The sequence below is a fragment of the Aphelocoma coerulescens genome, chromosome 12 (assembly GCF_041296385.1).
Source record: "Aphelocoma coerulescens isolate FSJ_1873_10779 chromosome 12, UR_Acoe_1.0, whole genome shotgun sequence".
Classification (NCBI taxonomy): Eukaryota; Metazoa; Chordata; class Aves; order Passeriformes; family Corvidae; genus Aphelocoma; species Aphelocoma coerulescens.
Window position 1 is genome coordinate 15,639,833 of NC_091026.1, and position 25,487 is coordinate 15,665,319.

General features: G+C 42.4%; 1 protein-coding gene across 3 annotated transcripts in view; it reads left to right on the forward strand.

Annotated features, from left to right (window-relative positions):
- Window positions 1-5,312: 5,312 nt before the first annotated feature.
- The window catches only part of SLC25A26 (solute carrier family 25 member 26), an 83,323-nt gene continuing 63,148 nt past the window's right edge, over window positions 5,313-25,487 (forward strand). For all 3 annotated transcript variants that reach the window (XM_069028420.1, XM_069028421.1, XM_069028422.1), the window contains exons 1-5: window positions 5,313-5,456; window positions 8,564-8,720; window positions 10,240-10,349; window positions 22,936-23,040; window positions 24,258-24,305. In XM_069028420.1, coding sequence (XP_068884521.1) covers window positions 5,424-5,456; window positions 8,564-8,720; window positions 10,240-10,349; window positions 22,936-23,040; window positions 24,258-24,305 — 453 coding nt within the window. In that variant the 5' untranslated portion in view covers window positions 5,313-5,423. The remainder of the gene's footprint in view (window positions 5,457-8,563; window positions 8,721-10,239; window positions 10,350-22,935; window positions 23,041-24,257; window positions 24,306-25,487) is intronic.

A 25,487-nucleotide genomic window follows, 5' to 3' on the forward strand; every position in this document is an offset into this window, starting at 1 on the left:
CTGCATAAGAACAGGGAACGCTACTGTAAGCATGAGGGGGAGCTAATGGCATATAAGTGGCAAAAAATCATCTAAAATCCAGATTAAACAAGTCTTGCCTGTAGTTTGCGTGAGGGTTAAGGCAGGAAAAGGAAGACTGACAAAATTAGGAGAGCTGGAAAAAATCCTACCCATCCAGGTCCAGCTGTCCACTGCTGGCTACATGCTAGGAAAAATATTTAGTTAATTTTCATTTTCTGAAGGAGGCAGCTCCAGAAGCATGTGGGCAGAGGTTTGCAGCAGAGCTGCTGAGCACACAGGGGGGCCATGGGGCACCGGGCAGTGGGGTGGCAGCTGGAGGCAAATACCTGTCCTGGGAGGAATTACTGGGAACAGGACTCTGCTTCCTTGTGCAAGAGCCCTGGTGTCAGGGGGCCTCTCGGATTTTACTACACCGAAGCTGTGGCCAGGAGCATTGCTGCCCTATCCCTGGCAGAAATAAGCTGCAGAATATAAACCTGTGCTTCTGCAAGAGTCTGGAAGGAGCCTTCACCTTAGAGTGTGCACATCTGGTGTTTGAGGAGGCTGGTGACAAGGCCATCTCCTGGAGAAGGACCAGTGTCACACCCTTCTGGTGCATGGAGCCACAGTGCTCTCCTGCACAAGAGAAGTCCTTCGCTCTGCTTGAATTTCACAGGTCTGTGGCTGTTTGTAATAAAATGGGACAAACAACATTTTTACAGTCAAAGGTTTGTGTTTTGTTCCTCGTCTGCCACAATATGCTCCTGTGGTGCATCACAGCCTCTTGGGTGCTGTATGTGATCATATCATTGCAGTTCCCCCTTCAGATGGCTTCCCTGGCCCCATTATGCACCTGCTTATTATCTAATAAGAGGGATCCCCCAGTCTTTATTTTCACTGTATTTATGACAGCATAAATTTTTGCAGCTGATAAATTTCCATCTGCTTTTAAGAACAGTGGGATGGGCTTTTCTTTCTCAGGAACGAAAAGTTGTTGGGTGTTGCCCAAGCTAAAAAAAAAAAAGATGATCCAAGAAAGACTGACTGACTGGAAGGGGTTGGCTCTGGTGTGCCTGAATTGCTCAGGAGGAAGATAATGAAGAGAATGAGGAGAGCAATTGCTTCAATAAATAAACTGGAACATGTGTGAGACCAATACCGCTGGGGGCTGATATATGCCAAGAAGTCTGTTTTTAACATCTGCTCTTCAGCAGCCTTAATATGTTATGACCAGATCGATAAATCTTCTGCTGCTGGTGTCAGACATCCAACAGCAGCCAGAGACTGAGGAGGAAATACACACAAAGAATATAGACATGCTTACCTATTCACAGATCCACACATACAGGCATTTCTGCGCATGTGCAGTGTTGTACCAGTGGAAGGATTAATGTGAAATCAAATCTAAAATGGTGCTTAAGTAGCCCTGACAAAGAGGAGCCATGAGTAGCTGATATTCACTCCCTGCGATGTCTCTTTTTCTGCAGAGCATAAGCTAGAGGGTTGCTATATTGCTGGCAGCTCATATCCCACTCAGTGCATCCAGAGATGCAGTATGTTCCTTATCCTACTGCAATTAAAAGGCTTTTCATCTCTTGCCAAGGCCTTTATGTGCTGCAAAGGCTGACGGAAGCAGGTGAGGTGGTGTAGGCATAATGGCCATTTTTAAAAGCATTCTTACCAACCTGCAGCCATGGGCAAGGAAGGGCAGAAAAGAGGAGCAGGGGAAAAAAAAGAAGACAAAAGGAGGGACTGAGCAAAAAATTCTGGACAGCAAGCTGCTGTGATGATGGCAGAGTCTACACTTGCAGCAGGATGAACACAAATGTCTGTTCTGTCCTCTGCTTCAGGGTATTGCCCCTGCAGTGCCTGGGACAAGCCCCACATGGCTGTTCCACAGTCTCCCCATCTTGCCCTCCAGCCCCTGAGATCCAGCCACAGCTGGACACAGGCCTGGCAGGAGCTGAAAATAGGGTTGACCATGAACATCTTTCATTCAGGTGCAGTCAGACGCTACCTGTGCAAGGTTATGCTCAGCCCATCTTCTTCCCCTGCAGTGGAGATGCTGGGGAGCACCCACAGCATTTTCTTGCAGGCAAGAAAGGATGTGAGAAACCATCTGGTTTCTCTTTCTTCAGTCAATTTACTTTTCAAGCCCAGGGGGAGTCCACTGAAGGACTTGGCACAAAGATTGATGTTTGGCCTATGGTATTAAGCAGAACTTGTTCATTTAAGACAGGACAGTGGCTTGGAAGAATAGAAGGTTGTGACCTCTCTGATGCAGCAGCAGTTCTCCTGACAGAAGGTGATAAATAAAAGAGTCAGTGCCACAGAGTGTATCTGAAAGCTTTGCACTGAACAATATGAAAAATGCTTGCTATGGCCCCAAGAACCTTTACATCAAGAAACCTCCTGGGCCCATGGGGGTAAAAAGGTCTTGTTTTAAGTGCTGCCATTGCTGGGTTCTGGGGGATAGCAGGGACTCCAAAAGCACACTTCATTTACTGCAGATGTCTGATTTTTTTCCCCCAATATGGCTCCAATGTGCTTAATTTAATGACAGACATGGACCTGGAAACTGAGGAACTTTCAGCTTTTGTGTTTATTTAGCCACTCAACACCAGCTTGAAATGGTAGATTTCAGATCCTTTTTATTTCTGTGTAAATAGCAGGGTTCTTTCAGAGAGCCAGGTGCTCTGCTGGGTGTTACTGTAATAACTGCTCACAGTCCAGTCATCCCTATATTACAGCTGGAATATGTAACTGGGGCTCCTGCTTCTTCCAGGAAGCAGGATCAAAGTTTTTGTAAAATCACAGAATGGTTTGGGTTGGAAGAAACCTTAAGTATCTAGTTCTAACCCTCTTGCCATGAGAATTTTCAGGAATTAATTCCTAGGACAGCAAACTGGCCTGCCTTAGACTTTAGGTGGTCAGACATCCATACCACGGACAGGTGTGGCAGTAATGCCAAAGGAGTCCATTTGTTTGATCATTCCTGATATGAAACCAACAAGTGTTTCTTAATAAGCCCAATACAGCCTAAACTAAAGCAAAGTATTGATAACCCACCAGATTACTGTAAAAGTTGTATGTTAGAGATAAAAAACCAAGGAGCTGCCTTAAAAACCTAAGGAGTTTGAGAAATGCAACATATTCAGGTTCTTTCTGTTTTTGCCTGAAGAGCTTTGAGCTTTTCACTCAAAATGAAAATGAAGGCTAAATGAAATGAATACTGCTCTAACATCACCCATCTCTGGGGACTGAGGGAGCTCAGAAAAAAATCACAGCGTTGTAGGAGAGCTGTAATGAATTTGCTGGAGCTGGCAATGGCACTTTCATGTCAGTCACGGACCTTGCTGTGGGCAGATGTTACAACGCAGGTCAGCACAGTGCTTCCCACCTGCAAACACCCTGAGCAGTCTGATGGAGAGGAGCTGAGCTGGATGTGAGGTGTCATCACATTCCTGGCTGCTACATTGAAAACTCATCCCAAGTGATGTGCTTGCAGCCAAGGAAATCTTGGAATTGGAGTCTGCCTGAATTTTCTGGTTCTGCACACACTGCAATGCTTTCCAACATTCACCCTTTCTTCCTCCTCTAGAATCACATTTCCCGTAATTTCAAGTGTGGTTTCCTGCTGGGCGAGGACGGTGCGAGGACTCTGTGCCAAAATCCTCTGCAACTTTTTGAACCACTGATTAATTGAATGCCCTTTGTAAGAAGGGGGAGAGTCAGCAAGACACAAATACAAAATGTAAAAGCTTTTTGGATACGGGTGAAAAACGGCATTTTCCATTCCAGGAGAGCCAGCACAGCTCTTGGGAGGAGGCAGGAGCGATGACCCTGGTCGGGAGGGTTCATTACTTTTGCCGTGCATTGCTCTGGCTCAGGGGAGCATCCCAGAGGTCTGTGCTGGATGGTGTCAGAACCACTGCGCCAGGCTCTGTGCTACAGACACTGCTGCCGATTTTAGGAGCTCTCTAAACACAGAAACAGTTTACTTTGAAAGGAGACATTGTTTATTCCACACAGGGTGCAAAGCAGAAGTTTCCACAAGTCAAGTACCACAAGGCGTAAAATGTTACATCTATTATATGGTAAAATTTACATGAACCCGCCTATCTAATATATATTCTCTGCCTGCCTAATGCATATTTATTTGGGTAATATGATCTTATGCAATGCTGGAAACCCAAAAAGTTTTTCTATTGTAGAAGTTATCTGACGTCATCAGTTACGTTTACAAAACGTGGCAAAATTCATCCTGAAGTGTGATAGATAAATGTTATAATATTGGCTTTCTCCAAATGTTAAAATGAATGATGTTAAAGTAGCTTTGTTACTGTAATAGATACATATTATAATAGCGGCTTTCTACAAATAGATGTTATATGTAAAAGTAGCTTTGTTATAAAGATACAGTTTTATAACAATAACTAATGCCTTTATTTCTGTCACTAACTAAAAACTTAGACACAATAGTGAAATAGCTAATATAGTTATGCTTGTGAACTGTCTGCTTGGTTGGATTACATCCAACCAACGTGTGTTGAAGACCCCTGCTACTGACATGCCAACTATTGGCAGCTACCGTCTGCAGAAACCATGGACCAAAGGCCACTCTGGAGGCGATGATAAAAACTGACTGAAACCACAGCCAGGAAATGTGCGTGCTGTAAAAAGGCAGATCCAAGGAGGAGCCGTGCTAAGCAGCTCCTGGAACACGTAAACCAGTTTAAGGAAAAGTTTGAATATGCATAATTGATTATGAATATGCACTAGGCTGATGCGACAGGACAGGTATGGAAAGGGTGTCTCCCAAGTAACAGGTGTGCTCTTGGTTGAGTGCCAAAGCACCCAGCGCTGTGAAGTTTGCTTTATTACCTTCGTCCCTTATTGTCCTTTATTAAACCTTTAAATCCTAACAGGAGAGTGAACCTCGTTTTTTCACATGAAGACAGAAAATTCAGCTTGAAGACATCAACTGAGGAAAAACTCAGTTTCAGGATTTCAGGACTGTTTTTCCCTCAGGATATCATTTTTTTCCAGGGCGCATGGAAAAACTGTTTGCTTTCCAACCAGACCCCAGCCACGGGCAGCACGCACCTCTGGCGCAACCACCAGCACTTCAGGGGTGCCAGGAGGAGCCCCTTCCCCCGCTTCGGGCGCGGCTGTGCCGATACCGCACAGCAAACCGCCACTAAGTACGAAGCAATTAACACTCGGCGCTAATTGCCGGGCGCCGCCCGCCACGCGCATGCGCAGGGCCCGCGCGCAGGCGCAGCGGGAGCGGTACCCACGTGACCGCGGCCCGGGGGCGGCAATATGGCTGCGCCCATGTGCGCACACGGGGGGTGCCCGCAGCGCCGGGTCCGGTCCCGCTGATCCCGTCCCGGGCCGCCAGCCCGGACCGCCAGCCCTGCATGGAGCCGCGGGAGTCCTGGGCGGCCTTGGCGGTGAGTGAGAGGGCCCAAAATAGGTTGCTTTACCTGGTGTGCAAGAGCCCGATCCACAAGCAGACTAGGCGTATATTTACAGCTCTGCGCAGAAAGGGGCGCTGGGGGGCAAATCCACAAAGCCAGCACTGCCACTACGAGAACTTTTCATTATTTCTGCTCTTTACCGAATAAAAGCATAACTATGTAACTACAAGTTACACAGTTCTCTTATTAATTAGTATTGTATCTTGTATTGGTTAATGATTGTCTCGCTTCCCATGGTAATTAGTCCACACGTTCAGTCTTTCTCTTCCTTTAGGTCCCTGGGTTTCCAGGATCGGCGGCTGTGATGTGCCCCTGCCGGAATTACCTTTTACCCAATCAGAGCTGATGCAGCTCAGTTCACAAGCTTGCTTTATTAGTTTCTTACTCTTCTTTGGGGTTCTGTCAAATGTCCTTGTGGCCCATAAATTCTGCATCCTTAGTGTCCACTATCAGTGGTACATTCTTCCCAACGTTTGTTAACCTCCCTCTAGGTCTGACATTATTGAAACATATGCAGCTCTAAACTTTAGCAATTATACTGACAAGTATTTTGTCTTTCAAACACATGGACATCATGCAGAGCCTGTTGGCTGCTCTGTTTCAACAATTAAATCTCCTTTCTTGTTGATTTGGCTTGAAAGTTACAAGGATCTAACATCAAAGAACAGCCTTTCTGAGGAAAAGTGTTTCATATTCCACATTTTGTAGCAGGCCTGACCATTGCCAAGGTGATGAGCTGAGCTGAGGGGTGGCCACAGTTTGTGGCTTCAGCAGCCACTCCAGAACCACGGGAAGCCCCTGACCCTGTCTGTGAAGCATCTACTTAGTGCTGCAATCCCCTCCCTAAAAGCTGCTTTTCCATGTGTGATCTGAGCAAGGGGGTGCAGCCCCAGTCACCATAGCTGAGGAACCCCTTGGAAACATCCAGTGCTCACTGTCGGTTCTGTGTGGGAAATCAGGGATATGATGCCTTGGGCTGGTGGAGGGAGAGCTTCAGGAGAGCTCAAATGCTCTGAGGCAGACAGATGCGAGCAGTGAGGTCATGGCTTGATGCCTTGGAATCAGGTCCTGGTTTTGCTTAATTGTTGTGATGGAGTTTATAGAGTCATTGAATATCCTGAGTTGGAAGGGACCCACCGGGATCATCCACTCCAGCTCCTGGCCCTGCACAGACACCCCAACAATCTCACCCTGTGCCTGAGAGCATCATCCAAATGCTCCTGGAGCTCTGGCAGCCTTGGGGCTGTGACCATTCCCTGGGGAGCCTGGTCAGTGCCCCACCACCCTCTGGGGGAAGAATTTTTTCCTGATACCCAAGCCCAGCCTCCCCTGGCACAGCTCCAGCTGCTCCCTGGGGTCCTGTCACTGATCACAGAGAGCAGAGGTTGGAGCAGTCCCTCCACTTCCCTTGTAAGGAAGCTGCAGACCCCAATGAGGTCTGATCTCAGTCTTCTCTTAGCTAACAGGTGAAAGTTCTTTTGATAACACTACTGTTACGGACAGGCGGGGGAGAAGTTGTGTTCTAGGTGTCTTATTAACCAAAAGTCATTTCTCTTTTCTGCAGTTGTTGCAAACACACAGCTGTTGTCACCCGCTGGCAGGTGCTCTATGTTAGCTACCTCATGAATTTAAATGACATTTAAGATACAGAACTTTGAGAACTTAAAGAAGCAATTAGTAACTTTTGATTCAAGTTTTACCAGATGCCTATATTAAATCTGATCAATGTTATTTTGAGCAGATAAGGATTTTGATGAAAAAGAGTGAAGAAGAATCAATGCATGCAAAATAGCCAGCTAGATTAAAAGAGTAATTAACTTATTGATTAAACCTTTAGCAGTAGATCGTGAACACCTCTCTGAATCCTCTGTTACCCTGAAAAAAATTATCAGAGTTAACACTCGTGATTTGTTTTCAGGCAGAGTTAAAAATCTGTGGAGCTGTTTCTTGTGTGCTAATCTCTCTGAGGTAGCCTTCAAACTCTGTTTTCAGTTCTGAATAGCACTGCATCTAAATAATCTCATAACAGATTAATGTTAACTACTGGTTTTTTTTTGTTTTATTTTAAATCAGTTTTTCTGTTTATATCAGCCTTTTTCTCATATTTTTGCCAAATAATTGAGTCCTAGTTGAATCAATATGTTTAGGCTTTTGTTTTATGAATTCTTTGGATAAAAATCTTCCTCTTTTCTTTATGACTTTGAAACCTTTATTTAACATGATTTCCAGTACCTTAAGGGAGTCTACAAGAAAGGCAGAGAGAGCACGTGGTGACAGGACAAGGGGGAATGACTTCAAACTGACAGAGAGTAGTTTAGATTAGATATTAAAAAAAAATACTTACTGTGAGGGTGGAGAGGCCCTGGCACAGGTTGCCCAGAGAAGCTGTGGCTGCCCCGTCCTTGGAAGTGTTCAAGGCCAGGCTGGATGGACTTGGGACAACCTGGTCTAGTGGAAGGTGTCCTTGCCCATGATAGGGGGCTGGAAAAAGTTCCCTTCCAATCTAAACCTTTCAGTGATTTGATTTTTTTTTTCTATAGGCTTTTATTAGCAAAAGAAAATAAATCAGCTTTACTTTAGGCTTTGTTCAACAAAGGCAGTGAGGGAGTGTGAACACTTTAAATGAAGAACTTTGCTGGAAAAATGTGAATGTGCTTTCTAGAGATGCCTAAGGGGGGAGCAGAATTGCTTCAGTCTCTCCCTGATTTTATCACACAACTGCTGGAGGTGTTGGTCATTCTGTGCTGTCTCTTGATAAGAGACATCCACTGTCTTGCTTTTCTGTGGAATGGGGAAGTGTTGCATCACTTTGCTTGCACTATTCAAAACACCAAGATTGTTTTGAAAATACCTTAGAAATGGTTTAAAAGTCATAATATCTATTATTTCCTTTTGTTGAACCCTCCTTAAAGCTGTGGAAGATGTTGAGTTCTGTGTAAGACTATCAGTTTATAAACTGACCTCAGGAAGGATCCAGTCAGGAGTGCTTTGGGTTACACATGCCTCAGTTACTCACATGAGCACCACAACTTCACCCCTGAAAATATTAATGCACTTTCCTCCATGGTTTTGTCTTGAAGGCTGGTGGAGTTGCTGGTGTCTGTGTTGACTTGATCCTTTTTCCCCTGGATACTGTGAAAACAAGACTACAGAGTCCTCAAGGATTTAGGAAAGCTGGTGGTTTTCGTGGCATCTATGCTGGTGTTCCTTCCACTGCAATAGGATCCTTTCCAAATGGTAAATTTTCTTTGGATTATACTTTGTCTTCTTTAAGTAGTAACTTATGTCACATATTCATGTCTGTGGCTTCCTCTCCTGTGGGTGCCTGGATTCTGTGAGTCCGTGTCCAGCTGTGAAGAGCAGTTTCTAGAATTGTAAAGCACTGAGCAAACTTGAGCAAGGCTGGAGTGAAGGCTGCTGCATGTTTGCTCTGAAAAGCAACCCTAATTCCTTGGAAGCACTCCTGGATATAAGCCTGTCCTTTCTTACAGGGGCACCCTAAAGCATTTCTAGGTGCCAAGGAAGGCTTGAGTCTTGCTTGTCCTGGACACTTGTCATGACCCACTCTTTCTTGGCATTGGAAATGAATGGAATTTCAGAGTGCTTGAGCACTGGACGTGTATGAGTTAATTGCCCTGGGGATGCTCTGCCCATCTCCCTGAAACAACAATACTTAAATTGTAAAGACATCAGTAATACTTTTGAAACTGAGGGTTTAAAAGAGTTGATGCTTGTAGTCCCTGCAGAGAAAAGGCATCTGAAACTCCTGATGCCTTTGTCCATTTTGTCTTTGTAGGGAGGGATGAAAAAACAGCAATGTGTGCTGTTGGACGTAAATGTTAGGAGAACTTTGCTGACAAATCCACTGACACCTTCAGATGTTTGATGTCCTTCATAAGGTGATATAAAAAAATTCAGTTCTTTATCTTGGCTGCTCTGTTATCTCCTTTTGAGGTGATAAGCATCTTTTGATTAGTAGAAGGCAATTCACATGGCCCTTCTTTACAATTAAAATCTGTTCCCCCGCAAGACATGTCATTTTTTTCAGTATTTACATCTCCAAAATCTGCACTGTAGTTTTATCTTTCCTATGTATGACTGAGAACTGAAATTATCTTTAGGAGAAGGAATAACCCTTAAGGTGTAAGTGCCTTTGTAGTTGACTGCTGCAGTGAATAAACATAGCTCATGTGTTTCTTGTTCACTGCACAGAACTTTTACAAATCCTTCGGAAGCTTGGAAAAAAATTTTATGGAGCTAAATTCAGAATATTTAACTGACGGTACCTGGAAAAAAGTTATTAATAAACTGCTACTGAAACAGTTTTGCACATTGCAGGACAGCAGAATTGTATCAATGCTTTTTGGGTTTGTTTTTCTTTTCAATTAATCAACTGATTTGTTTGTTGTTCCCTTCCTCCCCCACTCAAACGAAGGACCATCCATTCAATTCAACCAAGAGACCTTCCCTCCCTCTATCTATGGATATGGAAGAGACCAGTTTTTCAAAATGTGCTGGACGTTCATGACTAACACATCTTTCTGTAGCTCACTACTAAATGTGGCCTGGAGTGCTGACACCTTTGATATTAATGGGAAGTTTGCCAGGGGTGGCCAGAAATATAAACTTCTGAAGGAATTATCCCACAGATTCTGTTGATACTGTTGTACTGTTTTGGTGAAAAAATACCCTGGTTTTAACTACAGCTCTGTGATGGAGGAACAGTGCAATGATTGCATGTATTCTTGAATTTCAGCTGCTGCTTTTTTTATCACCTATGAGAATGTGAAATCTGTGCTGCCCCATGGATCTTCATCGTACTTGTCCCCTGCAACACACATGGTGGCTGCGTCCCTTGGGGAAGTGGTAAGAAGGAAGTTCATCTATTGTGTGTCCATGGGAGGAGAGGAAACCATTCACTTATGGAAACTTGGGTTTGGAGTCGTATTTTGTGACAGTTCTTACAACAGCCTCGTTTCTCACTGTTGGCACAGTGCCTTGGGGCTGGGTGTTGAACTAAACACCCCATGCTGTTCCTGCCAGCACTGGCCACCTCTTCTCTCCTGTTTTTGTCACACATAGTGTGTCCTGGCACTGCACTGATAAATTGGAGTGCAAAATATCTCTGCAGGTTTGAGGTAAGGAAATGGGCTGTATGGAAACAGGCTTTTCTGGCTCTTTTGCAACTTAAACTTAGCTGATGGCATGGGGCAGAAAAATCTGTTGTGTCTATGGTTCCATATTCTGCTTTTATTAACTGATTTTTTTCTTTTCTTTCCCATGGGGGCTTAGCTTAGGTGTGTGTTGGTCGCAAGCTACCAGGAGTGTGGAGATGCCATTTATTTCAGCTTAACACCAGGTGCCTCACTACTACAGCAGCACAGCCTGGCTACTTCCCATGGGAAGCAGCTCAGCTCTCCCTGCTCTCTGTGGGATCAACTTTGACACCCAAGTAATTTTTATTCTTCCATGGAAATGTTACTGATTAGATTGAATGAGATTTAGCCAGGAAACTTAATTTAACATACCAAGCACATGAAGATAGGTGAGTGTAGCACCTATAACCACTCTGGTAGTGGTAGATGCAAGGTGATAGGCGTAGGGCTGGGTGGGATTTGTTTGTGTTGCTGCCTCAGGTGGATTCTTTCTGAGCTTGGTTAGAGCCTGTGCTGTCAGGTTATAACTTCTAACTTAAGGCAATGCACAGAAGTTAGTTCCATGAAGATTCTCTAAAGGCTGTTAGAAATCATCAAGAGGTTATTTACTACCATGGCAATGCACAGCCCTAAAACTCCTTGTTTGCATGATGTGTCATGGAACAGCAGATCCAGGAGGTGTTTTGAGCTTCTCAAGTGCTATTGCAAGATCAAGCAAAATGACAGTTGGGCTTGTGAAGAGGTACCAGCGCTTTGCAATAAAATCCACTAGAAGTAAAAGTCTCTTCTTTGTGGAATAGGTTATTTATGGTATACTCCCTGTGCCTGTGAGGATCCTGTGAGAAAATTACAGCCAAGTAATTTAATCAGCAGTAGCCAAAGACCAGGTGGCTACAGAGGACTCCTTTCAACAGAACCTGTTGCCATTTGTTCCCCATGCTGGTCTGTGACCTTTACAACTCAGGTGCTTGCTGCTTTCATTTTGGGGCTGGCAGAGATGGTGCAGTGCAGTTAAATGAGTTGCTCAGGGCTCATGTGCTTGGCTCTGGCTACTCTTAAGGCCAGAGAAATGTATAACGGTAGCCACTGAAATGGCAGAGTGGCTTTATGGTGTGGGAACTACCATGTTGTAACAGCCATTTTCTGCCTCATTTTCCTGGTTTTTGCTAGCTTTTCTTTTCTTCTTGGAGTGATGATGTGAGGGGAGAACTAAGCTCTAAAGTAACTGAGATAGGTATTTAGAGATTTGCTACAACAAATCTGTAATAAAATAGCACAAACCAAAACGTTCTCATGTATGTTTTATACAAAGTCTTAGTTGATCAATAGAAATATATAAACTAGTCCAAATAGCATCAGGGTGAAAGTTATAATTACAGTTTTATTGATTAGTCGTTAGGTTTTAATCAGGGCATAACCACTGGGACTATTATTTTGTCAGTAGGTTTTTTGATAATATGTACTTTTCTTCATTTTATGCTTCATGATATAAATTGCTTTTAAATGTGAAGCATTAAGCCAAAGACTGTCATGTTAGGATTCTTGAAGCATGTCTTTGCATTTCCACACTGTTTTTTTACAAAACAGAGAAATTAGGATTTATAGCAAGAAAGCGTTGATGGATTTCTGGTTTTGCTGTTCCTTTACTGATGAGTATAAATGAGTCAGATACCTTCTTGTGCATCAATAAAATGTATGTGCAAAACTTAAATGTGTGTTTGTGCTGACTAATCTGTGTTTTGAATGTCACCTGCTAAAAACAATAAAATAGGTAAAGAAGAAGAAATACGATAAAATATATGTGAGAAATCAGTCAGATGGGAACTTTTAGTTGTTATAACAGCCACTCTCCTGTACTGTTTACAGTCTGTGGAAACTCATGGGAGAAACAGCCCCCTGGTCTGGTTTGGTCCATTTTTCCCATTCCAGGCAGGGAGACACAAAGCCAAACAATAAATAGGCATGGGTTGGAGCAGTGTTTTGGTTTTTTTCCTTTTAGGCAGGAGGAATATAGAAAGCTAATCTCATCTCCCAGAGTGAGATAAAGAAAAGTACATACAAAATCTGATCCTGTTAAGCATAATTATTTTTTCCTATAACTGAATCTTTCTGTATAGGGACTCTGAATATCCTATAACACATGAAAAACTGCTTACAAAGGCACATCCAAAACTCTAGAGGGCAGATACATGGTGTATCATCTCATCAAGGAAGGAGAAGGTTGAAGACTACATGAGTTGCCAATGGGGGAAAAGCCCTTATTATACCACTTGTGTAACTGAAATCTGGAGATAGAAAACACACTTACCACATCCAGGACTTTGGAATTTTTCATCTTGACTCTGCTTTGCCCTGTATGTTTAGTCTGCCTGTATCTTTACAGTGAGCTGCCAAATGTGCTTGGAAAACATGATATCATAGGGAGTGGAAAGGAAAACCAGATGTTCTGAAATTTTAATTTTAATATTCTAAGGCCGTATAAATAACTCCGAGAAGGAGCAGCATTTTTAACCTCTTAGTGCCCATTTTCAGTAGTAACCAGGTGTGTCTTGCAGGCCCAGAGTTAACTGTTCAGCTCCAGATTGATTTGTACAGATTTTTTAATGTTGGCTTAATATGAGTGTGTGCATTAATTACAAGGAACTTCGCTAAATAGAAGTCCCCCTCTGAGCCTCTCCCACCAACCTCCTGCAAATGTGGTTTTATGGGACAAGTTTAAATTGTCCCAGTTTGATGAGGTTTCCCTTAGGAGTGCCAAAGTGTTTGGATTCAGCACAGCTAATTTGGATCCAGCACAGATAATTTTACATCCCACTGGCTTTTCCATGGAGGTGAGAATAAAGTTGTTTGGCTCACATTCCAGAGAAGGGAGCTGACAACAGCCCTTTCCCATCTAATATTTAGATTTTGTTATGGTTACGATCTGAGCTTTGCAAGATATTAGTGAAAGTTTTGGGTTGTTGCCTGTAAATATTGGGTTCACTCTTATCTTTCTGACCTTTTGTTCTTGATTGGCTATTTTTGATGACATTGTCTTTCTTTTTTTTTTTCCCCCTACTTTGCAAGACAGCAAACTGCCTTGACTTTCAGAGAGGAAGTGTGGGGGAGGACTGAAGACCGGGATGGGAGGGAGATGTCCTGTTCTTTTGGCAGCTGGTGGTAATGACCATGCTCTGGAAGTAGATCACCAGCTGAAGTCATTGAGCTGCTTTTGTCCTTGTGCAAGTTTCCAGAGTACTTTTGGATTAGCAGTCTGGAGATTTGAAAAGTTCAAAAATTTGTGACTTCAGTGGGTAGAGGGGATCATGTGATTCCACAGGGCAAGGTGAGGACAGGTACTTCAAGGTGAAATTCCAAGCTCACTTCTGTATTCCTGTGTGTTACCACTTGAGGTACTTCTGTGATAAGAGCAAAGTGTGTGGTTCATCTGTGATTAGCATCTGACCCTTCATATTAATAACTTCGGAATTTTTTTATCTGCTGTTGGGAGGTGTCAAATAGGAAAACTTCTTAATGCAGGAATTATCTTTCTGGGGAATTAATTTACCTTTACTAGTATGAACTTGTTTCTTAGAAGAAGCAAGCTTGAATGCATGCAAGTTTACAGTTTACAAATCATGACTCTGTAGAATGACATTTTAATTCAAATAAAAGAGGAAAGTGTATGTTTATTTCATGCTTGTGGGGTTTTTTCCTGCATAAAAAGAGGCATTCTAGACATGATGGACAACACTGTTGTCTATCTCTGTCCACTAATCAGCCACTTCTTCCCTCTGCCCTGGCAGCATTGTTTGAAACAGTTAACTAGTTTCAGTTTAATAGAAGAGCAGGAATCTCCAAAAGTGTATTGGTGTGAATTCCATGAGACTAACTGACTAGGTCAGAGAAGAAAGTTGTTATTAGTGCCTGTTCTGAGGAAAAGGCAGAAGCATGAGTCAGACAAATCCACAGAGTAATGGAATGAAAGTCTCCAGCAGCATAATTGGCCAGGGCTTTACAGCATGGTAAGCTCTGGAAGATCAGCTTGCAGGAGCCCAATCTAACAGAGACGAGACAGCCACTCACATCAGACATGAAGTTAAGATTTTAGGTGTTTCAAACTCCAAAACTTGCATGTTGGAAGATGTGACTTTTCTGTTCAACAGGCAAGTTGGACGCTATAGGGAGAGCTGATTTTAATTCAGCAAAGAAGTGGTGAAGTACTTGTGTCTAGACCTTGGGCTAATGGCTTTGAATATTTTAGCAATCCCTCTTCTACAAACTGAACTTATAAATGCACAAAACTGTTCTGCATTTTTGCTTTGCATCCTGTCTCCTCTCAACCAGTGTAGTATGTGCTGGCAGATCACAGTATTCAAAGTAGTGTGCAAATGACAGCAGTCAATGTGTGATGGGACCTTTTCCACAATACTGAAACTTTTTTTTCTATTTTCATTGATCAGTGCCTGTCATTTTAGCTGTGACTGTGCCTTTTGTGCTGTGCAAATCTGGCTGCACACAGGCTTTGAGAAAGGGAATACTCTGACCCTGGCAAGATGAGCAGTGATGGGGAGTGCAACAACGTAGGTGGTCTTTTGAATTAATTGTGGTGGGGCTTGAAATATTCATAAATTAATCTATGTGAGGTCAGGTCTGCAATACAGATGCTGTAGAATTTTTGCCAAATCCTTATGCAGGAGCAGTGGTTAGGAGATGGTTGGGAAGGTGAGATTGCTGCCTTTGAGAGGTAGTGGAGGAAGAACAGAGAGCGGATGGAAACTCAACTCAGAGCAGCAGCTGGGAATTGGTTGTAAATAAAGATGAATGGAGGCATGAATCCACAAATGCTGCCAACAAATTCATCATACAATTAGAGGCTGAAACAGCAAATTAAGAACTGTCAAATACCTAGCCAGCCACCCACACTGATCTTCTCTTATATGCTCCATGCTAACTGCATCTTCTTCATCAGCTGCTCTCCCCACACTGCTTTGTGTAACCTACTCGGTTCAGGGCTTAGAGAACACACTGCTTTGCAGTAAAGTTCGATGTTTGTCATGTCTTTTGATCACAGGGCTGATATTCAGTTGATTTAGAAATATTTGTAGCTCAGAGTGTCTACAGAGGAAAGCTAATTTGGATTAAAAAGTTATAAGTGAGAAATAAATAATTTTAAAGTATTTCCTGATGGATTTCCTGACTTACTGTACTAGTCAGCTTTGGAAATGTTTGAGACACTTTGGAATAAATGTACCTTGAACTAATGTTCTATGCAGGTTGTCAGGAATGACTATGAATAACTCCATATGTGGGCAAGCCTGTAATTCTCTAAGTAAAAAGGCTGAAGGAAAGAGTAAGGGATCAATTAAAGGAAAATACTTAATAAAATACAATGTAGTTGAAATTTCCCTGATCTGGGCCAATGTAACCCCAAGAGAGTGAGCAAATTGTAAAATACTAGTCTTCTTTCAACAGGAGACTTAATGTGTTTTCAGAAAATATTGCCTGTGTTCTCTTGCCTAGAATCTCATTAACATCTGTCCTCCTGTAACACAGACTGACCCCACTTGGCGCCGTGGAAACAGTTTTATGCTGGATGGGATGCACCATGCTACTTTTGCTGAAAGAACAGTTTGGCTGGTGGATTTAATGAGTTTCTTAAACCTTTTAAAATAAGTTTAACAGACTTTCATGGTGAAAGTGTTGCTGGAAAAGGTTGGATCATGCAGATGGTTCTGTACACTGAATTAAGGATCTACTTTTCTTAGTTTTTAAGGATTTCTGTGTTTAAATGTGGTAGTAATTTATGATTCAAGCATCAACCAGGTTAAGGAAGATTTTTTCAAGTTATTCAGCTGCCTGATTTTGCTGCTTGAGTTCAAACCAACTGCTTGTGATCGTACTGAAGAACTTCAAAATCTGTGGGACACAGTTTGTGCTGGAGTATGGGAGGTGTGTAGCATCAGGCCACTTTTGGTAAGTTTTAGGTCTGGTTTTAAAAAGGAAACAAAACTCTACATTGATTAAACATTAAAAGACCAACTGATTAATGCAAAGCACACAAACTTTCAAAACATCTGCAGTGAGAAGTACTTCTGCAAGGAAGTGTTTAGTGTCAGCCTTGTCAGCTTCACAAACTTTCCCTGTTCTCTGCCTGTTAGCTGATGTAACTGGAGTAAGAGTTTCTCCTTGCTGTGAACAGAGCTTGGCACAAATTCCCACTGCTGGAGGAGAAAAGTTTTCTGAGTGTATCTGCCATGTCCAAAGGAAAGGTAAGCAGGGAACCCACAGCAGGATTTGTTGGGAATGTATCTGGGCAATTGAAGAGCCATATGTGGGGAAGGAAATCTGAGAGGGGCAGAAGCCCAGTAGCCCTGAGAGGGCTCCTGAAATGATGGATGAGGAACCATCTGGGGACTTCAGGCAGTTGGGGTGAAAAGGCTCAACCATGATGGCCATGGTGAAGGAACAAGTGTGTGGTGGTACAGATGATGCTCTGAAGCAGGAAGGAGGGAGCTCTGGAAAGTAGTAAAACAGAGCTGACTTAGATTTGAAAATGACAGGATGAAATAAATCTTCAAAACAGCTCTGCAGGTTCCAGGTAAAGTCATCTAAGGTGGGAATGTGGAGGCAGTTGAAAATGTCAGTGGAGAAACTCCAGTTTTCCAAATGCTTGTGTCATTTGGTCCCCATGAATGGTCTCATCTCTGAAATAATATGTTTTTAAGCCTGGGAGGTGCTGAGATCTGAGGGATCTTGCTGGGTGAGACTGTTCTTTGAAGAAATGTTTCCTACCAGCATACAGGGGAACTGCAGTTAGATTAAAGAAGGCCTTGTTGTGTCAGTCAGAGGAAAAGATGGGACAAAGAGCTTGGCATTGTCTAAACTTTCCCATCCAGAGCCCATTAGTCAAAACTTCTTCTCTTGATGGGGTTTAAATTAGGAGTGGAGTCACCTGTTCATGACCCCAGCAGCTTTACACAGCACTGAATTTCACTGTGCTGGAAGGGCACTTCTGTGCTGTGCATGAGAGTGTGTGTGTGGGGGGAAATAAGATTTAGCATATGCTGAGGCTTTGTGCTGAAGGTGAACACCTTCCCTGGGGCTGGCATTTAAAGACTGATAGTGGACAGTGCGTGTACTGGGCAGTTCTGTCATCCCTGGAGACAATTCCCTCATTAAAATAGGAGTTAACACTTCCATTCTGTATTCTCTGTGCTCTAGCAGGCAGCACAGCCTGCTGACAGCAACATATGGAAGGACTTGTTCACAACTGCAGTTGTGACCCACAGTGAGTCACCAACCAGAGAAACTTGTATTTTTGTTCTGTCTCGGTCAAAAGTGCAGCAGTTATTTAGACGAAGGTTGATTGGTGTTTGAAATGTTTTGGGTCTGTGATTGCAGCAGTTCAGGTGCTTTGTTCAAGGAATATATGAAACCAAAGGACAAGTGGATATTTCATGTTCCTCCTCTTTTCTGCTCATTTTCCTGGTGGTGGGAAGGGTGAGGCAGTTCGTCCTCCATCTGCAGCTCACAGCTCGTGTTCCCTGCTAGCTAAAATTTCCAACCCAAGAGCTGTGACCACAGTTAGAAGCATTTATTTGGAGGATGAAATACTTTGCTAATCTCATAATATTGCATTCATTTTCCCCTTCTGTTGAAGAGGGGCATCCCAGGGAGATCTGAAGAACCAAGCATAAATTTACTGGGTTTGGAGAGGCATGGAAAGCTGCAGTGCTGAATTCAAGTTTTGTTGAGAGCCTTTGACTTGAACCAAGAGGGACATTTCCCCTTTATTCTCCAGATCCACAGGAAATCAGTGCATTTTAAGATCTTTCAATTTTAAACTTGACTATTATTTTAATAATTCAGTTATCTGAGAAAGGGAAAAGGACATTTTTCATGTTTCAGATTAAAAATGGTAACTTCCTACTTAGAAGGGAGCATCTGACAGAAATTGAGATGTTCAGATTATGACAAATTAACCTATTTTGGGAAGCAGCATTTTTTTAATATTAAAAAACCCCCAACCAAACAGAAAACCAGCAACAAACAAACTTGAGCTCCAAGGTAGCTAAGTCTGCAGCAGTATGGTCAGGGCTAATGTAGGCTACACTTAAAAACCCCACAAACCCCAATTTATTGCTGATTCTCTTTGAATGGGGTTTTAGAGTTGTTCTATTTTTCTTGCTTATTTTACATTCTATTGCAGCAGGCAATTCTTCTGACCTTCAAAAATGGGGTGAGAGATTAGGATTTTGTTAGCAGATTGACTGCAGCTAAACATATGTCCTTTGATAAATCACAGTGTCTTTGTTGTTGTCATTTTTGTGCAGCAGCTTTTCCTCCCTAATGGGGTAGTGATTATCTTGCACAGGTATTGTGAGGTTTAGCCTAAAGTCTCTGCACTCTGGATACAAGGTTTTATAGTGTCATAAATTATATTCTTATTTGATTAAGAATAAACTTATGCAAATGGCATTTAAGAGAAACTGTCCCCAGGCATGTTCCTTTAGTTTTGTGTTAAGTATTGAATTATATTTATGTGGTGAACATCAATTAAAGCTTCCCAGCCTACTCAGACAGATAAAGTCCTTAAAACTAGCTTCCTGCTTGAGAAATTTAAATATTAAAATCCTTTAGAAAGGGTTCTAAAGGGTTTAAAGCTGCAAAAAAAGAAAAGTTTTCTGGAGCTTACTCCATGTTTCTGTACTAAATTTTCAAGTAGGCTTAGCTATGCCAGCCAGAGATTTGCTCAGAGTCATTGAGTGCAGGTTCCTAAATCACCAGGTGCTCACAAATTCCCTAACAATTCTTTGCCCTCAGACTACCCTTCTCCTGCCACGGAGCAGAACAGTTGGTGGGATTGGCCTCTATGCAGAAGTTACAGTTTTAAGATCAGGTGTTTCCAGTAAACTTAGGTGAGCCCATAGAAAAGCCTTTGGGTGGGTTGCTGGTGCTATTTTCAGCAGATCTTACTTTCTGTTTGCTACAGCCACATTTATACTGAAAAAAAAACCCAAACAAAACCAAAACAACCCTGTTTAAATTGGCACATATAAAGTTTCGTGGCATTTTTGAGGTTATTTGCACTGGTCATTCTTCACTATCGGTCAGAACAGCCAGCAAAATCTGGTTCCAACATAAATCCAACCAGGAGATGGCAGCGTTGATTCATGCTAGGAGTACCGAAAAGTTAGAACGCTTTTCCCTGAACTGACAGAGGAAAGAAATTACCTTAATTTAATTAGAACATTCACTGTCTTAGCAATGCATAGATAGCTGTTAATGAAATAGACCTGGTTTTAGCTTTTGGCCCTGACTGGCTTATGCAAGTCAGTAAATTAAAAATGCACGCAGGTTTTTGTCTAAATACTGGAGTCACCCTTTGACCTGGTAATGATTCGAGATAAGGATTTTGAAATTCAGTGCCCTCTTGCTCAGAAGTCGTCATAGCATTAAAAAGCTGGAAAGGTAATAGGTGCTAATATTGTCATTTCTGCATACCTGCTCTGTAAACTAATAATAGCTTTACTTGTAGCTGAAAAATCAGGTTTTCCTAACACTTACATTTAAAAATTCTTGAGCCTTTTGTTTCAGTATTATTGTCTTCCTGCCCTTATGGTATGTATACATGTGCATTGACATTGTGTTACCTGACCGGGTAAATAAGGAAGGAGCTTATAGGGCAGCACCTGAACTTTCCCAGGATCTTGATTCTATCCTCTTGCTCCCATCAAAAGATGGGAATAACTCCTGGCTCCAGAGCTTGCTTGGGAAAATGAGTGTGGCCTGGCCTCTGTCAATGGGGTGCTGTTGTCTGATGCCCTAATGTCAGCTGAGGTGGGTGAGGGCCCACTTCTGGACCCTCTCCGTGTCTGGAGCTGCAGATGTTCAACACAGAGCTAATTTGTCACAAGGTCATCCCCAAATCTGGTAGTATGCACCAGGAATGGCCTGAGTTTGGTGGGCTGTATCGTGCTCTTCTGTGGCAAGCAACAGGCTACATCTGTGTGAACAGCCAAGAGATTAAAAAGCAATTTCTTCCTGAGACCTTGGTGATTAGGAGCTGAATGGGCCCCCTGTGTGAGACCACGTTATTGTCTGTGTTCCATGCCTGTTAGTCCCATGGTGGATGCAGGTAAAAGCGTGGATGTGGGCAGGTGCTGTGGGACAGCTGCACAGCTGCACCTATCACTCTTCCTATGCCATTTGCTTATAGCTTTCATGTCTGAAAATTGAAGTGTGGACTCTCTTGGTGAAGTGTTATCACACTGGAGCTGCTTGAACATCCTTATCCAAGAAAGCAAAGCCTGGAGACGTGCACTGTGTTCTCTTACATTTGGCAGGCTTACCTGGAAGGCGCTGCAGTGGTTGAGAGTTGAGATTTTTCTGCACCCGCCCGTCCAGGCTGTTACTTTTTTAATAAGATACCTGTGAACTTAACTTGCATACTTCCCTTCAGAGACCTGTTCTCCACATCAAAAGGCTGCTGGGGTTGTTATTGATAGGAAGGTGCATGTGTGGGAACAAACAAGGTAACACGGTGTAAGTTCTGGTGCATAGCGAAAATGTCACCGTGCAGTCTGATATTGGCAGCTGCAACTCGTGGCTTTTTGAATACCAGAAGTGCCCTATGGAGCCAATCTGACAGCACTGCCCGGGTGACATGAGCTTTATTTCCTTTCAGAACAGCACAATGTAATCATTGTTTTTGTTCTTGTGCAGCCACAGACTCCCTTGTAAGTGCAAATTCAAATGGAAGAAGCATCAAAGTTAATTTGAAATGAAATGCACCCCAAGTAGTCCGGGGGAAATGGAGACATTACTTTGTAGCCACCCTTCTCCTGCCAAAACTGCAGCACCCCAGATGTCAGGAAGCCATGCTGCGCTCTTTGTCTGGTCTTGATTGACCAGATTGTTTTCATCCCAGCCTTTTTACAGCTTTCCTCCTGCCTCCATATTTTTAAGGAATAAAAAGCTAATATAAGGACATGGAGTGTTATGAAGCATGAAGTTCTATAAATATTTATGCTGAACTATCAAAAAACTTGACAGTTCTTATTTTCTTGACAGATTGGGGTCACTTGTTATTTTTGACCCTGAGAATTGAAGAGCACATGGAGTTAGATCTGTTTGTAATGACTTTTCAATATTGTTGTCCAGTAAACTTGTAGGAATGTAACAGGATAACAGATTTTTTCTTGGTGTCTTTGTGAAAATGAAACTTAAACCTTGTACTGTGTTAGCCATAAATGACCACTCAAGTTGCTGTCTCTGTGTAATCTCCAGTGAATTCCTGTACTTTCTTTGGCACACATGGATTTTCCAGTTAGCTGCTTGGTTTGCCACTTCAGAGGGACAGCTTTCACCTGGGCTGCTTTGCTTTTGAAGTACTCTGTGATCACCTTTATGTCTAGGAACTACAGTGTGTTCCTGAGCCCAGCACAGGATGATCTCAAGGCAGGCTAAAAATCTGGCAAAGGCCTGTGGTGTTCGCAGTGTTTTGCCACCAGTCCTGTCACTGCTTTAAGTATCCCTGGAGCCAACTGAAGACAAACTCTACTTAAAAGTTTTAAGTGCTGATGAACAGGCGTTTTCCAGAGAGATGAGAGGCTTGTCACTGTCACGCTTCAGGATCCTCATTCTGTGAAATGATGTGCACACAAGCTTAACCTCTACCTGAAGCCAAAGTGGCAGGTGAATGTTTAAAATCCAAGCCTGGCTTTTTCAACAAAGCTGGAGCTTTGTGGCAGCAGCCACATTATTACATCCAGCTGCAGAGCCTAGTAAATTTATCTGTAGGAAAGGATCAATCCAATGCTTTACCTTGAACGAAGTGTGGTGTGTATTTTAAGGTAAACCTTGGAATATGTTGTGCCTAAAGCTGACCAGAATGTCTCCCGCTATCGGTCACTAGAGGGCACAAAGGAATTACCAAAGAAAGAAGTTTGTTGTTCTTAGTGTCCTGAATCCCCACTTCAGATCTGTGAAAGTGGGGGAAAAAATTCCTGTGACTGCCAAAAGACAGGATGGCTTAAAATTTTGGTTTCATCAGTGATTTTCTCCACCCAAATCTACTTCTGTTTTCGAAGTTAAAAATTCCAAGGGTGCTTCCATGTTCCTGTTAGTATAATTTTGTGATCAGAAAGTACCTGGCACTCAGAACAAACACATAAGCTGCTCATGAGCACCTTTTAAGTCCTATAATTAAAAACCTGATTTCCTCATTTGTCAGGTTTCTCTTCTTGGAAGAAGCGTTTGCTCTGTGAAGAGGAAGCCAGCAATTGCTCCCTGAACCTCTGGTTCTTTTGCAGGTTGCCTGTCTCATACGGGTTCCATCTGAGGTCATCAAGCAAAGGGCCCAGGTTTCCCCTTCCTCGAGCACTCTCCGGATTCTCTCCCACACCCTGTACCATGAGGTGAGTTCAGAGCAAAATTTCTAAAAATCTTCATCCTTCCCACTCAGTGCCATACATGTCCTGAAGTATTCCTACAACTTTATTCCAATTCTGTGCTTTCCCAGCACTTTCCTATCTATTCTGCTATTGTTAAAAGTGATTGGCATATTATGATAGAGGAAACCAAACCCCACCTCCCCCTGGGATATGCACTTATGTGCATGCTCCAAACAACTCTTTTTTTCTCCTCTTTTTATATGGGGTACCTACATTTAAAGAGGAGGAAAAAAAAAAAGAAAAAGATTTAGCTTCCAGGTTCCAAACCTCTGCTTGTATTTATGCAAACAGTCCTTGTCTGGGGCAGCAGGACATTGAGTCTCTGTGTGTAGTTTGCTGAATGGTTCCCAGTTTTGAAGCAGGCTTTGGGGGGGATGTTCAAAAGGCACCGTTTCAGAGAGGCTCTGTAGGAGCCAGGAGGAACTCTGGAAATGAGTGCTCATCCAGTATTGGTTACTTTTGAAAAATGAGGGCCTTTGTCTTCTTTTCAGGAGTTATGCTGTTCCCTCCTGTAAAAACCTGTGCACGTCTGTTTTAGCAGAGTTTCACAAGGGGGGATTTTCAAGCTGTGTTCCATAAGAGAAAGTGGCTCCTAAAAACAGTGTGGGGAAAAACATTATACACGTTTTCTGAGTGTAAAACCCAGGGAAAGGAAGACATAAAATAACCTTTAAATGATCCACTTGATTTTTATTTGCTTTCAAATGAAATCTATTGTGATAACCCTGCACAGGAGGGTCACTAGAACTTCTTTCTGTGACTTGATCATTCTGCTTTAAAAGCTCATTCTGTCAAAACCATATGTTTTTCCCTTTCCATATAGTTGGCCAGAGAACCACAAGCCTTGCCAAACACTTGAATTAAGTGCCCTATAATAATAAACAACATAATTATATATACACATTAAATAAGTTTTAATTGTTTTGAGTATTATCAGCTGGTTAAAAATATAAAACATTTGTCTTGATAAAGGCTCTGAATCAAGGCTAAGGAGGTGAAAATAAAACCCTCTGGCCCTGTAAATAATGGAATACAGTATACAGTGTTATAATCAATACAGTCAATTTGAAGCCGAGGTGTGACACTTTAGGGCTGTAATGCTTGCCTCATAATCACCAATAAATTGTGGTCTTTGACAAACTCATTCCCTGTGGATGATGCTTTCTTTTGTTGGTTTACAGGGTATTCAAGGACTTTATCGGGGTTATAAAAGCACGGTATTAAGAGAGGTAAAACACTTGTCATTTTCTCTTTTATTTTTATTTCAATTGATTCCTTTGCCTCAGTTTTCTAACAAGAGATAATAGTACAATTGAGATCAGTTGCTCTAACCTTAAGCTCTAAATCCCAGCATATTTCATTCTAGGTAAGTTACCAGCCTGTAATTTAAATAGGATACTGATAATGAGCACTAAGAAAACCTTTGATATATGCAAAAATTCATTTGCCATCCTGTCTCCCAGTTCTGTTACTGCTAAATTGAAAAAGGATGGAAAGGTATATGTTAACATGAGAAAAGCATAAAGTGCAGTACTGGAAACTTTCTCAAGTCTTGTGATTGCATCATGTGAACTATATATGCCAACAATGGTGAACTGGTGGCATCAGGCCAAGTTTAGCACAGACAGATTTAGGCTTTCTTTAAATATATTCATCAGCAGATGCCGAGGGATTATTTGTCATCTCTATATAGAGAGGATTGTACTTTCTCTTCTTTTTCTCTTTTTTTAATGTGTGAAAGAAATTCATTTAGTCCCCCAGTCTGTAGGTTTGATATGGCAGTACTTAACTCTAAATCAGAAGTATTTCACTGTTAGGAAAAAAAAAAAAAAATAGGGCTAAAAATATTTTGACCTGCTTGGAGAAAACTGTTCCTAAACTAAAATCTTTTCATAAATGTACTGTGAATTCCAGGATTAGTGTCATGGAAGTGCTTGATATGCCGTGTGGACTGAGGGCAGATTATAAAAGAAGTAGAAAAACCTACTCCCAGTCTAAAATTGTTTCAGTATCAGATCCCAGGAGGTCATCTTCTGACAAAGCAGAAGTTGCATCATGTATGTGTACCTCAAATAGAGAGATCAGGCTTGGTTCCTAGGAAAACAAAATCACAGAAAGGTTTGGGTTGGAAGGGACCTTAAAACCCATCTTGTTCCATCCCTGCCTTCCACTATCCCGGGTTGCTCCAAGTCCCATCCAACCCGGCCTTGAACAGTTCCAGGGATGGAGCAGCCCCAGCTTCTCTGGGCAACCTGTGCCAGGGCCTCAGTGTTCCTCGCAGGGAGGAATTCTTTCCTGGCATGTAACTGGACACAGGCCCTGTTGTCCAGGAAGGGCTCTCTATGTGACATGTTTGATGTGGTGTGGGTGGGTTTGTCTTCTCTTTACGTAACTCAAGTGAATAAAGTAGG